This window comes from Oncorhynchus gorbuscha, linkage group LG16 (genome assembly GCF_021184085.1).
Source record: "Oncorhynchus gorbuscha isolate QuinsamMale2020 ecotype Even-year linkage group LG16, OgorEven_v1.0, whole genome shotgun sequence".
Classification (NCBI taxonomy): Eukaryota; Metazoa; Chordata; class Actinopteri; order Salmoniformes; family Salmonidae; genus Oncorhynchus; species Oncorhynchus gorbuscha.
In genome coordinates this window covers 55,348,387-55,363,371 of record NC_060188.1, presented here as the reverse complement: position 1 = coordinate 55,363,371, position 14,985 = coordinate 55,348,387, and the positions used below count along the sequence as shown (strand labels likewise).

Sequence of the window (14,985 nt, the reverse complement as noted above, 5' to 3'; positions counted from 1 at the left end):
ACAGAAAGATAAAGAAGGAGCAAGACATAGTTAGGTCCATTATTATTGGCACCCTTGATAAAGATGAGCAAAAAATAATGTATAAAATACATAATACAAATACTGAGCTATATTGTATGCTACATTTACATTTTTGTAAAAATATTTTTGGTATTTTACCCCCTTTTTCAATCTTGTCTCATCGCTGAAACTCCCCAACGGGATCGCGAGGTGGAGGTCAAGTCACATGTCCTCCGAAAGATGACCTGTCAAACCGTTCTTCTTAACACCCACCCACTTATCCCAGAAGCCAGCCGCACCAATGTGTTGGAGGAAACACAGTTCAACTGACGACCATAGTCAGCCTGCAGGCACCTGGCCCACCACAAGGAGTCACTAGAGCACGATGAGCCAAGTAAAGACCCACAGGCCAAATACTCCGCTAACCCGGACGGTGCTATACCAATTGTGCGCTGCCCTATAGGACTCACGATCATGACCAGTTGTAACACAGCCTGGGAACGAACCGTGCCTCAAGTGACACCTCTACCACTGTGATGCTGTGGCTTAGACCGCTGCACCACTCAGGAGGCCCCCTGCTACATTTTTTTACATTATTATATTTTATACTAATACGATTGCTCAGTGAAAGAGATTTTGTTTAACAAGTAATACAAAAAAACACAAGAAGGTAGTTTTCAATACTTTAGCACCTTCCTCTTGCAAGGGTAACAACACTGATCCTTTTTCTAAATTGTTTTATAAGATTGGAGAACACGTTAGGGGGGATCTTAGACCATTCCTCCATACAGAATCTTTCCAGATCTTTCAGATCCGTTGTCTGCTCTTACCACAGATTTTCAATGGGGTTCATGTCTGGAGACTGAGATGGCCATTGCAAAATGTTGATTTTGTGGTCAATTACCATTTTGATAAGTGCTTAGGGTTATTGTCTTGCTGGAAGATCCACTTGCAGCCAAGTGTCAACCTCCTTGCAAAGGCAACCAGGTGTTTTGCTAAAATGATACTTGGTAAAGTTCATGATACCGTTGACCTTAACAGGGGCCACAGGACCATGGAAGCATAATAGCCCCATAGCTTAAAATATCACCATATTTGACTGTAGGTATGAGTTACTTTACTGCCTATGCTTCTGTATTTTTTTTTACACCAAACTCACCACTGGTGTGTGGCCAAAGAGCTCTATTTTCATGTCATCTGACCATCTGACCAGCATTTTTATATACCATTTTTAAAATCAAGGGTGCTAATAATTATGGACATAACTGTATATAGTACAATTAAGCCATTTACAGTATTTACGACCTAGCCAAAGAAGCAGTACAACCAAGTGATTGAAGCAAGACAAATTATTAGGGGCACTTGAGTGGAACAGTGGTCTAAGGCACTATATCTCAGTGTTAGAGTTGTCACTATAGACCCTGGTTCAATTCCAGGCTGTATCACAACCAGCTGTGATTGGGAGTCCCATAGGGTGATGCACAATTGGCCCAGTGTCATCCGGGTTAGCATTTGGCTGGAGAAGGCTTTCATTGTATTTAATAATTTATTCTTAACTGACTTGCCTATTTAAATAATAAATGAACAATTTCATGCCAATAAGTAAGTTTATTTGCTGAATGATTTTGATGGTAGATCAAGAGTGTTTGTGAAATGTGCACAAAGAGGACATTTTTATTCCCCAAAACACTCTTCCAGCCAAGACAGCAATGTTCATCTCCTATTCTTTTATATTGCTCACTTGGTTTGTTTGGTTCATAACTCAATTAAACTGTTGATGAACTGTGAGAGTACACTACAATTTCAAATTGATTTAATGCCAGAGACTCTCCCAGTAGAAGGTGAGATTGATCAATCTTTTTTTTGAATGGGTGCCTGCAACATCACTTCCTGGAGTAGCTCAAGATGTGCATATTATGGTTGAGCTCCTCTTGCTCAGACTTTGCATGCATCAACCAATGGTTGCGTGCCACGTCAACGATTGTGTCATTGACTGACAGATTTTAGCTGATACTTAAAATGCTTATCCAGGAGTTACAATATCTGGCAGGCGTCAGCAACACCTGGGCAGAGGAACGCGCCCATCGTCTTCATGAGACGCCATCTTAATCGACTTCATTTGGCTTCAATGCGCTTTTGAGTCTTCACATAGGAATGAAGGGTGTCACGTGATCGATGGCTTTGTCCATTAATTTATACAGTCATTGAATTATGTTAATGTAAATACAGCCAATTGTGTTTGTCTCCTCGCATCTCAGCTCAAGAGGTTTCCAGTTACATTTGTTATATATCTGTACAGAGCTTATTATTGAGGTTATTGTCCACACAGGCTATTAATTTAGGAATTTTTGGGCTACATGTTTTGAGTCTTTGTTGTACCAATTGATTTTATAGAAAGGGATCCTAATGAAAACACAATAAAGTGTTATTTTGCTGTGTGTTCACCTGATGTTTTTATTCATAAGTTGAAAATATAAGACACTGGAAATAACCTTGTCATCTACATACTTTGGGTAATGCAATAGCTCCCTCTGCTGCACTTGTCTGAAATAACACTTCAAGAGTGCTGAGTCATGCAAGCAAACGTCTTGGGAACATTCCATCTGTATTGCTAAGTATCGGTGGGTCCCCTGCGGGACGGTTGAGCTAACGTAGGCTAATGCGATTAGCATGAGGTTGTAAGTAACAAAATCATTTCCCAGGACATAGATATATCTGATATTGGCAGAAAGCTTAAATTCTTGTTAATCTAACTGCACTGTCCAATTTACAGTAGCTATTAGTGAAAGAATACCATGCGCTATTGTTTGAGAGTGCACAATTTTGAACTTGAAAAGTTATTAACAAATTAGGCACATTTGGGGAGTCTTGATACATTGTGAACAGAAATGCAATGGTTCATTGGATCAATCTAAAACGTTGCACATACACTGCCGCCATCTAGTGGTCAAAATCTAAATTGCACCTGGGCTGGAATAATACATTATGGCCTTTCTCTTACATTTCAAAGATGATGGCACATCATTCTCTATATTCTCATTTACCAGATCTATTGTGTTATATTCTCCTACATTTCTTTCACATTTCCACAAACCTCAAAGTGTTTCCCTTCAAATGGTACCAAGAATATGCATATCCTTGCTTCAGGGCCTGAGCTACAGGCAGTTAGATTTGGGCATGTCATTTTATGCGAAAATTGGGGGAAAAGGGTCAGATCCTTAAGAGGTTTGAGACAACACAAAGAATACTTTATGAAATCAAACTGTTTGGATTAACAGATATCGCTTCTCAGATATTGTGATATAATTGTGGTCTTTCTAGCAATTTCAAATGGGAGATTCCACAGCACTTTGATAAGATTTCAAGTTCTAAATTCAAACTCTGCTTACGTCACTGGAGATTCAAAAGACGAGTTTAAAGGTGGCCTTTGTCAGACACTGATAGAACTACTCGTTTTTCTGCCACCTGCAGACTCTAAAGGACAGAGACAAGGACAGAGACGTTTTCATATTAGTTTCCATGTTTATTGAGAAAATAGGATAGAACCAAGTCACACTACTGTTATATTGAAAACAACCAATATATTTTCCCGGGTATCCATGGTGGCAGGTAGCTTAGTGCTTAAGAGCATTGGGCCAATCCCTGAGCAGACTAGGTGAAAAATCGGTCTGCGCCCCTTGAGCAAGGCACTCAACTTGAGTTGCTCTGGATATGAACATCTGCTAAATGACTAAATTGTAAAATATCCATGAAAACCTTTCCCTTCCATTTATAGACATACATTATTTACAACTAGATTGTGACTATGTGCATTACTGTACACATTGCCTCATTCCATCTGTGAGTGTTGTAGCCAACTTCTATCATACATGGTAATGCAATAAATGTTTTAAAAAAGAGTTGGCTGCAGCACATACAGTAAGTAGCCAATGGGATAAGGTTAGTGTACATGGACATGTGTCCACATACAATAAGATTCACTTTGCTCAACTTCCAAATGGCCATGTTTTTTGTATTTTATTTCATTCCCCAGATATGTCTGCTTTAAAATGCAAAACATTCAGGTAAACACACTTCCATTCGTCATAGACGTTTTACTTTTATCTTGTTGGAGAAAAGTCCCAGAGGGTTAACTACTGGATATGAGCATGACCAAATCTGACGAGTCATGGTGTGTAGAATCCCAGTTCCTGCCATTAACCACTACAACCTTAATATCTTATAGTACATAGGGGTTGTAGGAAGTCATGCATTTTCATTTTCTTGCATTAATCAGCACTCGACATCCTATTTCATTGTCACCTCCCCTCAGATACCCAAAAAAATCCATACAACACATAACACCCCCAAACAGGCACAATCAATCAGCATGCACTCAATGAACTTCATTAAAATAAGCAATTATTTCTCAAGTCAATGATGACAATCCAAGAAATGGCCTGCTAGGTTTCTATAGCTTTTGACTATGAGAATAGCTTGGTGCTTTTGTCTAAATTCTCATTAAGTATTTGTGTGGCACATGCAGAAACTGAAATTAAGTTCCAAACAATTATATCACCCACATGTTCAGTATATCAGTGCTTTTCAGTGAAATGTCAAGACATTATTGCCTCCTCCATTTCCCTAGCATTGAAACAATGATGAAAATTAATAAAGGGACAGTTTAAGAAAGATAAGCAACTGTAGCTTGATTATTTATAATGGGATAATGAATGAAAACAATCCATGTGTGAAGCAGTATGTGAGCTATTCCTTATCAATGACACCTAGCTTAGCTTTATCAACTAAGAACTCATTCATCATGACACTATACCACATGTACCAACTACTCCTCCTTACTCTTTGTACCGCTTACGTTAGCATGCCCATTCGTGTGCCCATTGGCATTAGCCCCATTAGCGCTCATCTTCCCCTCGGCAGTCAGTCTACGAATGCAGTCGAGGGGGCCCTTCCCTTCGAGTACTGAGGGGTTGCGGTAAGACCCGCCAATGCGGTCCCACAGGGTGAAGTACTGGCCATAGTTGACGTCGAAGAAGAGGTGGTGGTCCGTGTGGTGGGCCGCCCCGTTGACCACTTCCTGCAGTGGTCCGGGCACGCGGTAGTCGCCGTCATGAATAGACACAGTCCAGATATTGACGAAGATGTAGAGGGCCAGGTAGAGCACCTTGTGCAGAGGGAAGAGGAAGGGGTAGATGTGGTAGGGCAGACCCTGCAGGAAGCCATCCAGCGGGTGGAAGGCGTGGCTGGCAAACGGGGTGGGGATCTTCCACACATGGTGTGGCTTGTGGAAGTGCTGAGGGGAGGGAACATGCCACCATATTCAAAAGGAACTGTATATAGAACATATTTGCTGAGGAACAGATAGCATATGAAACATATGGCCCCGTTGGATCACTTTCAAGTGTGCCAGCGATTGAAGATTGGACCAGCAGACGATAACACACACTGGTACTGAAGACATAGCACTGGCTTTGTTCTAGCTCTGTACATTACATACACAAGTTCTTAGCAAATACATGTATGCCAAAAAATAGAGGGGAAAAACTGCACATTTGTTTATCAACATTAAGACAATGTCAACTACCGTAATCTCATTAAGAAAAATGAGCAGAATGATATGACTTAATGTACAGGATTTGTCTGTCATTGTGGACTGATCTGTAACTGTAGATCACATCTAGAGTAACAATCCAAATTCAATTGACAGTGAAGGGACCTACCCAGTAGCACACTTCCCCATTAGTAACAAGACTTTGTAATGCTCACCTTGTAAATACTCTTGTGGTGAAGAAACCGATGAATCCAATAAATGCACCCGTCCGTGAATAACAAGAAGGAAATCATGCTGAGAAGCACAAACGGCCAGCCTGAAAAAACAAACCACCATTAGCATCATAATGACAATCCTGTTAGACAAAGTTGCATAACAAAATGAACAGTATAAACATTACATTACAGTCCCAGCGTCGGTGAACGCAGCATTGTCTTACCCATGGGAGACTCTTCGACGTGGTCATAGAGCTTGCTGTATCCTCTGACCTCGAAGAAAAATAACGCCACAGTGGGTATACTGATTATGGGTAGCGAGGTCATGGCGTATTTGATCTCCCGCCGCACCTGGTTCTGAGGAGCAACAATGATCTGAGATCAGGGATCAATTCCAATAAATAAATAAATAAAACACATACAATATATATATATATATTATATAGATATATATATATATATATATTTAAAATATATATATATATATATAAAAATATATATAAAAAAAATAAAAATAATAATATATATATATACACACACACTGCTCAAAAAAAATAAGGGAACACTAAAATAACACATCCTAGATCTGAATGAATGAAATATTCTTATTAAATATATATATTTTTTTACATAGTTGAATGTGCTGACAACAAAATCACGCAGAAATTATCAATGGAAATCAAATTTATCAACCCATGGAGGTCTGGATTTGGAGTCACACTCAAAATTAAAGTGGAAAACCACACTACAGGCTGATCCAACTTTGATGTAATGTCCTTAAAACAAGTCAAAATGAGGCTCAGTCGTGTGTGTGGCCTGCAACTGCCTGTATGACCTCCCTACAATGCCTGGGCATGCTCCTGATGAGGTGGAGGATGGTCTCCTGAGGGATCTCCTCCCAGACCTGGACTAAAGCATCCGCCAACTCCTGGACAGTCTGTAGTGCAACGTGGCGTTGGTGGATGGAGCGAGACATGATGTCCCAGATGTGCTCAATTGGATTCAGGTCTGGGGAACGGGCGGGCCAGTCCATAGCATCTTGAAGGAACTGCTAACACACTCCAGCCACATGAGGTCTAGCATTGTCTTGCATTAGGAGGAGCCCAGGGACAACCGCACCAGCATATGGTCTCACAAAGGGTCTGAGGATCTCATCTCGGTACCTAATGGCAGTCAGGCTACCTCTGGCGAGCACATGGAGAGCTGTGCAGCCCCCCCAAAGAAATGCCACCCCACACCATGACTGACCCACCGCCAAACCGGTCATGCTGGATGTTGCAGGCAGTAGAACGGTCCAGACTCTGTCACGTCCGTCATATGTGCTCAGTGTGAACCTGCTGGGGCGGCAGCGTAGCCTAGTGGTTAGAGCGTTGGACTAGTAACCGGAAGGTTGCGAGTTCAAACCCCCGAGCTGACAAGGTACACAATCTGTCGTTCTGCCCCTGAACATGCAGTTAACCCACTGTTCCCAGGCCGTCATTGAAAATAAGAATATGTTCTTAACTGACTTGCCTGGTTAAATAAAGGTAAAAATAAAAAATAAATAAAAAATTTAATTTCATCTGTGAAGAGCACAGGGCACCAGTGGCGAATTTGCCAAACTTGGTATTCTCTGGCAAATGCCAAACGTCCTGCACGGTGTTGGGCTGTAAGCACAACCCCCACCTGTGGACGTCGGGCCCTCATACCACCCTCATGGAGTCTGTTTCTGACCGTTTGAGCAGACACATGCACATTTGTGGCCTGCTGGAGGGCTCTGGCAGTGCTCCTCCTTGCACAAAGGCGGAGGTAGCGGTCCTGCTGCTGGGTTGTTGCCCTCCTACGGCCTCCTCCACGTCTCCTGATGTACTGGCCTGTCTCCTGGTAGCGCCTCCATGCTCTGGACACTACGCTGACAGACACAGCAAACCTTCTTGCCACAGCTCGCATTGATGTACCATCCTAGATGAGCTGCACTACCTGAGCCACTTGTGTGGATTGTAGACTCCGTCTCATGCTACCACTAGAGTGAAAGCACCGCCAGCATTCAAAAGCGACCAAAACATCAGCCAGGAAGCATAGGAACTGAGAAGTGGTCTGTGGTTACCACCTACAGAACCACTCCTTTATTGGGGGTGTCTTGCTAATTGCCTATAATTTCCACCTGTTGTCTATTCCATTTGCACAACAGCATGTGAAATGTATTGTCAATCAGTGTTGCTTCCTAAGTGGACAGTTTGATTTCACAGAAGTGTGATTGACTTGGAGTTACATTGTGTTGTTTAAGTGTTCCCTTTATTTTTTTGAGCAGTGTATATAGTTTGTCGCAGTTCAACTGCATACAACTATATTGTGGCCTGGTTCCAGATCTTTTTGTGTTCTCTTGCCAAGTCCTACAGGCATTGTGACGTTTAACAAGATCTGGGACCAGGCTACAAGTATTGAGTAATATAAAGAAGGACATACCTTTAAAAACTGTGGATGTTTCATGAGGTTGTGGTCAAAGATGAAGTGGTAGCTCAGCCACCCCAGGCCCAGGTAGAGGACTGCGGCTCCCAGGTTGGTGACTACCAACAGGCTGATGATCTGGCGCAGCGCCCCGTCTTCAGGCCACGACGACGGGTACACGTAGGGGGTGAGGACATAGTGGTCGGCGACATTCAGCACAAGATCCATGTCTGAATCTGCCAAGTTGATAAGTAATGGCTTTGAGCATAGCCTTGTAGACTCCTCCTCTCAAGTAGCCTATCCTACCCACATATCACAAGTGACAAATCATTTCTGACTTCTCAAAACCACAGAAAAGGCTCAGACACAGGGGAAGGCTCAGACACAGAGAAGGCTCAGACACAGAGAAGGCTCAGACACAGAGAAGGCTCAGACACAGAGAAGGCTCAGACACAGAGAAGGCTCAGACACAGAGAAGGCTCAGACACAGAGAAGGCTCAGACACAGAGTAGGCTCAGACACAGAGAAGGCTCAGACCCAGAGAAGGCTCAGACCCACAGAGAAGGCTCAGACCCACAGAGAAGGCTCAGACCCACAGAGAAGGCTCAGACCCACAGAGAAGGCTCAGACCCACAGAGAAGGCTCAGACACAGAGAAGGCTCAGACACAGAGAAGGCTCAGACACAGAGTAGGCTCAGACACAGAGTAGGCTCAGACACAGAGTAGGCTCAGACACAGAGTAGGCTCAGACACAGAGAAGGCTCAGACACAGAGAAGGCTCAGACACAGAGAAGGCTCAGACACAGAGAAGGCTCAGACACAGAGAAGGCTCAGACACAGAGAAGGCTCAGACACAGAGAAGGCTCAGACACAGAGAAGGCTCAGACACAGAGAAGGCTCAGACACAGAGAAGGCTCAGGTTTTGAGAAGTGATGAATTCGCAGCTGTAGCAGACAATGTCATAAATGATTTGAGGGCAGAATTGACTTCTTGAGAGTGACACATCACATGTAAACTGGACATGGCTTATGGACAGGGTGGGTAGTCAACTAGTCAATGTTAGATCTATAGGCAATATCAATCATATTTTCATCATACATATACAGTAGTGGTTTACTAGGGCTGGGCGGTATACTGTATTTTACTATATACACCGGTATTGATGCACGGAACAGTTTGGGTTTTTACTTTACCTTCTATAACGGTATTTTAATGTTTAGTTTGTTAAATGTGATACGCCGTGTGTAACATCCATTTTTATAGTTTACTCCGCTACTTGAGTCATCCCTCTCCGCGCCGCTTTCCACACAGACCTAGTCCCACCACGTCACTCAAGGAGCGCATTTGTTGTTGCTTGACCACGAGACACTTTCATTCAGTCTGCATAGTCAATGCAGCACATGCAACAATGTTGATGACAACAATGTTGTTTCCAATTTGATCTTAATATATATCCACTGGCGTTCTATAATTACATCTGTAAACAGCTAGTTTGTATTTTCTTAGCTAGTTAAGCTAAATCGTCTTAACCAATAATACTAATCGCTAGTTAGCTGGCTAGCTAATAAAAGTACTGAGTCAGAGCAAACGTAGCTAGCTGGTGGAGGCCTAAATCAGCATGTTGTTTGTGCAACTATATCTTCTAAATCAGAGGAATAGGCGAAGCATGAATATGTAGGCTAGAAGAATAAAGATTTACACGGAACATCACTTTGGTTCCTACCCCGTCACAATAACTCATCCATGGAATTTTCATTCGTTGTCACGTCAAACAACGATAATGATAATAAATGATAATAAACATTCTATTTCCATGATTCCAAAAGTTCACCCAAGTGGTTTGATCTAAATTGCAATTGCAAAATTTGGTTAAAAATATGGGCTAGTATTTTTGCCCATAACGTTGCAGTGTGGAAATGATCTCAAATGAGTGCAGGAAATGCAGATTGAAGTTGAATTGAACAGTATTTTATTTTACCTTCATTTAACTAGGCAAGTCAGTTAAGAACAAATTCTTATTCACAGTGACGGCCTACCGGGGAACAATGGGTTAACTGCCTTGTTCAGGGGCAGAACAACAGATTTTTACCTTGTCAGTTCAGGGATTCGATCAAGCAACTTTTCGGTTACAGGCCCAATGCAGTGGGTTAACCACTAGGCTACCTGCCACCCCAAGTATAAAACAATCCGAATGGAATCATTTAGAATATATGTGTTGCCACCCTAGGGTCACGCACTACTCATAAAGAAAATTTGGAACTTTCATTAATCAAAAACATAAAATACTATCAAATATGTCACACCGTCAAAAATGTGAAAAATACCATACATGATATGATATTTTGGCCATATCGCCAAGCCCTATGTGTTACTAGAACTCAGATAACGTACAGTAAATAACAGTATGATAAATGGGAGGCGGGCCTAGTACTGTAGGTGTATTTGGGGGAATGCTACTGATAGTGCTTTTTAAAACAGTGACATTTGAGAATACCTTTGGGTAAACTACTGTAGTGTTTCACTAGGCAATCTTTTCAGAGTCCCGGCACTACCAAAGGTTTTACAGGAATGGGAATTCTTATTTGGGTACAAGCTAGTCATTTTTTTATTTTTTTATTTAACCAGGTAGGCCAGTTGAGAACAAGTTCTCATTTACAACTGCGACCTGGCCAAGATAAAGCAAAGCATTGCAACACAAGCAACAACACAGAGTAACACATGGAATAAACAAATGTACAGTCAATAACACAATAGAAAAAAATATATATACAGTTTGTGCAAATGAAGTAAGATTAGGGAGGTAGGGCAAAAAATAGGCCGTAGTGGCGAAATAATTACAATTTAGCAAATAACACTGGAGTGATAGATGTGCAGAAGATGCATGTGCAAGTAAAGATACTGGGGTGCAAAGGAGCAAACAATTAAATAAAAAATATGGGGATCAGGTAGTTGGATGGGCTATTTACGGATGGGCTATTTACAGATGGGCTATGTACAGGTGCAATGATTTGTACGCTGCTCTGGTAGCTGATGCTTAAAGTTAGTGAGGGAGATATGAGTCTCCAGCTTCAGTGATTTTTGCAATTCGTTCCAGTCATTGGCAGCAGAGAACTGGAAGGAAAGGGGGCCAAAGGAGGAATTGACTTTGGGGGTGACCAGTGAAATATACCTGCTGGAGCGTGTGCTACGGGTGGGTGCTGCTATGGTGACCAGTGAGCTGAGATAAGGCGAGACTTTACCTAGCAAAGACTTGTAGATGACCTGGAGCCAGTGGTTTTAGCGACAAATATGAAGCGAGGGCCAGCCAACGAGAGCATACAGGTCGCAGTTCCATTAGTATATGGGGCTTTGGTAAAGAAACGAATGGCACTGCGATAGACTGCATCCAATTTGCTGAGTAGAGTGTTGGAGGCTATTTTGTAAATTACATCTCCGAAGTCAAGGATCGGTAGGATAGTCAGTTTTACGAGGGTATGTTTGGCAGCATAAGTGAAGGATGCTTTGTTGCGAAATAGGAAGCTGATTCTAGATTTAATTTTGGAGTCTGGAAGCAGAGTTTACTATATAACCAGACACCTAGGTATTTGTAGTTGTCCACATACTCATATTAAGTCAGGATCGTCCAGAACAGTGATGCTAGGCTGGCGGGCAGGTGTGGGCAGCGATCGGTTAAAGAGCATGCATTTAGTTTTACTTGCATTTAAGAGCAGTTAGAGGCCACGGAAGGAGAGTTGAATGGAATTGAAGCTCGTCTGGAGGTTAGTTAACACAGTGTCCAAATAAGGGCCAAAAGTATACAGAAAGGTGTTGTCATTGTTGATCCTTGGTATTTAAGAAAGATGATAGCATGCATATCCCATATGTTGGGTCAGAAGATACATGCCATCACCCTGAATTTTTTGGAGTACCAAGGATCTCATTTGGTTCAAACAGGTGCCATTAATACAGGTAACGAGTGGAGGACAGAGGAGCCTCTTAAGAAGAAGTTACAGGTCTGTGAGAGCCAGAAATCATGCTTGTTTGTAGGTGACCAAATACTTATTTTCCACCATAATTTGCAAATAAATTCATTAAAAATCCTACAATGTGATCGAATTTTGTCTGTCATAGTTGAAGTGTACCTATGATGAAAATTACAGGCCTCTCTCATCCTTTTAAGTGGGAGAACTTGCACAGTTGGTGGCTGACTAAATATGTTTTTGCCCCACTGTATGTGGAAGCCAGGACATGCTAAATGTGTTTATGTTAATTAACGCTCAATTACCGTGCGACCAGCAGTTATTTGCTTGACAATCACCGTTTGACAAAATGTCATGATCACCACAGCCCTACTCAAGACCGCTCATGCTGTAAACACAGTCCATTTAAAAGTGAATGGCACAGATTCATATATCGCAATTTGCATATAGGCCTACTGCTGCTCTGATTGGTTATGCCGCACCAGTCTGTGTAGAGTATGGGCTGAGTCGTGCATTTCAGTGCAATAGAATCCTACTCGAATGAGTTCTGCCTACAACAAAATCTCTTGCACAGTTCATTTTGTTTTTCAGTATGTTGCATTGAAAGTGGCTATTATGACGTTGATTTTATCACAATTCCCACAGTAAAGGGAAATGTTGATAGTGTTAACTAAGAAGGCAAACTCTAGTAAGTTGAGTAAAGTTCAATTACATGCCTCTCTGTGTGGGCTGATATTTCTTCTGCGGCAGTCCTGGGGGAGTTTGTTGTCACTGAAAATTACTGTCAGCTGCATCTGTGATAAAGCCGGCTAAAACAGTGTACAGTAAGTGTATATTTTGCATTTGTGAAAGTATTTTGATGTGGTATGAAAGTAAAGGGCTTTATGTTCCTAAAAATGTATTCCAATTGAGAATCGATTCACGTTTTGATGGAGTATTAGGCTGTGTTGGCTGCCAGAGCCAGTCTACCACTGAAAATAACAAAAGGTCCTTGGACCTTTAAGGAGTAACAGTAGGCTCTTTAAGAGTACATATTGGGCTATGTAGGATCTAGGAAACCTACTACAAATTACAAATACATTCCCAAGTAGGTTTGACATCTCAATCCAATAGAATGCATTAGTGTTAATTAATTACTCTACCTACTTTTACAAGTGTATCAAATAAAGGCCCCATGTACCCATTTTGCACAATACCATATTTAGCCTAAAAAAAGCGAATTACATTGTGTGCTTTACTTTATAGATAGACAATCAATTCAAAACATATCACCTCATAATACGTGAACATGTTTCAGATAAGTGAGATTCGTGTAATATGTGCTCACACATTTGAAGCTATATCTACCAAAAAATAAATAATGACTTAACTGCCATTAATCCCCATTCTACATCATGCATGTGCGCCCATGGCATATCCCAATGTAATGTCCCACAACGCATATAAACGCAAAACTATATCGCTGATTTGTAAATGTTCGTTACATACCTGACGCAGTTGTCCACTTTACCAAGCCACTTGATAAGGCGAACAATGTCATCAAACTATAGGTATTCGGGTAACCAATCTGCAACTCCCTGTTTAAAGAAACAACTACGTAATTGCACACATATCCAATGGAAAGATACTTCCTCGTCACGAAAGGGCTGCATCTTTCGTTTGATTGGACAACTGCCTGATGTGATCATGGCGCGACGAATTTTTAGAGGTGAATTTAAAGAGACATGACTATATACACAGTTATGAAACATCGGCATTACTAAATGAATTGACGTCGGCGCCAAACTATCAAAACAGCTGTTTCATATAGCGTGGCATAAAGTATGCATAAAGTAATAAAGTAATAGTATGCATAAAGTAATAGTCCACATATTACTCTCACCCTCTGAGACAAGCTAAGAAAGACGCGATATGCAACATTTGGGTGTATTCCCTTTACAAAATTACTATATGATTATTAGTGATTCGTTTTTCCCAATAGGATAAGTTTTTTCCTATTGGATTTTTTTTTTAAAAGTAATCATACTGGATCCTATAGGGTTCTCGAAGTTCTATAGGTCGGCGCACAATTGGCCCAGCATTGACCGGGTTTGGCCGGTGTAGGTCATCATTATAAATGATGGGGCGGCAGGAAGCCTAGGTGGTTCGAGCGTTGGGTCAGTAACCTTAAAAGGTTGCTAGATAGAATCCCCGAGGTGACAAAGTAAAAATATGTAGTTCTGCCGCTGAACAAGGCAGTTAACCCATTGCTCCCTGGTAGGCCGTCATTGTAAATAAGAATTTCTTCTTAATTAACTGACTTGAATAGTTAAATAAAGGTTCAAATAAAACATTTAAATGTTTTTTTCTTCACTGACTTGCCTAGTCAAATAAAGGTAAAAAAAAATATATATATATAGGCTTTTGTGTAACCTGTATCAGAATTTTATTGGACAACTTTTTTCCTATTGGGAATCAAAAGTTATCCTATTGGACTCTATATGATTCTCGCAATCCAACAGGATTTTGTATCACCACATTCAGAATCCTAAAAGTAATCCGATTGGATCCTATAGATTTTTGTACTGTAGGATTTTGTCACCCCAATCTTGAACCCATTAAATTATAGTTTGTTGTCATTAGTTACAGCACAATACAACAACATGAATTACAACATTTTCAACAACAGTTCTATACTGAAAAAAATATATAAATGCAACATGTAAAGTGTTTCATGAGCTGTTTAGAAAAAATCCCAGGAATGTTTCATACGCACAAAAGCTTATTTCTCTCCAATTTTGTGCACAAATTTGTTTACATCGCTGTTAGTGAGAATTTCTCCTTTGCCAAGATA

At 41.2% G+C, this 14,985-nt stretch overlaps 1 protein-coding gene and 1 non-coding gene across 4 annotated transcripts; both read right to left on the bottom strand.

Moving 5' to 3' along the window:
* Positions 1-3,502: 3,502 nt before the first annotated feature.
* On the bottom strand, positions 3,503-13,753 carry sc5d (sterol-C5-desaturase). Of its 3 annotated transcripts, none has more exons than XM_046306655.1 (5): positions 13,641-13,753; positions 8,212-8,429; positions 5,991-6,141; positions 5,767-5,867; positions 3,503-5,293 (listed from the first exon to the last, which is right to left on the bottom strand). In XM_046306655.1, exons 1-5 carry the CDS (start codon positions 13,690-13,692, stop codon positions 4,826-4,828), a joined length of 990 nt encoding a protein of 329 aa, XP_046162611.1. In that variant the 5' UTR covers positions 13,693-13,753; the 3' UTR covers positions 3,503-4,825. The 3 variants fall into 3 exon arrangements, with proteins under 3 accessions (XP_046162611.1, XP_046162612.1, XP_046162613.1); XM_046306656.1 differs by having other exon boundaries at positions 5,991-6,123; XM_046306657.1 differs by lacking the exon at positions 13,641-13,753 and adding an exon at positions 12,869-12,961.
* On the bottom strand, positions 5,400-5,537 carry LOC124000950. Its single transcript, XR_006832713.1, has one exon. It is a non-coding gene; the product is annotated as a small nucleolar RNA SNORA57 (small nucleolar RNA).
* Positions 13,754-14,985: the final 1,232 nt, after the last annotated feature.

Bases quoted from the DNA above. Each gene is read 5' to 3' on its own strand.
- sc5d (XM_046306655.1), bottom strand. From the start codon at position 13,692: ATGACATTGTTCGCCTTATCAAGTGGCTTGGTAAAGTGGACAACTGCG. The intron at 5,868-5,990 runs GTAAGACAATGC...TTGTTTTTTCAG, and splicing joins CGTCGAAGAGTCTCCCATGG to GCTGGCCGTTTGTGCTTCTC. The intron at 5,294-5,766 runs GTGAGCATTACA...CCCTCCCCTCAG, and splicing joins ACCACAAGAGTATTTACAAG to CACTTCCACAAGCCACACCA.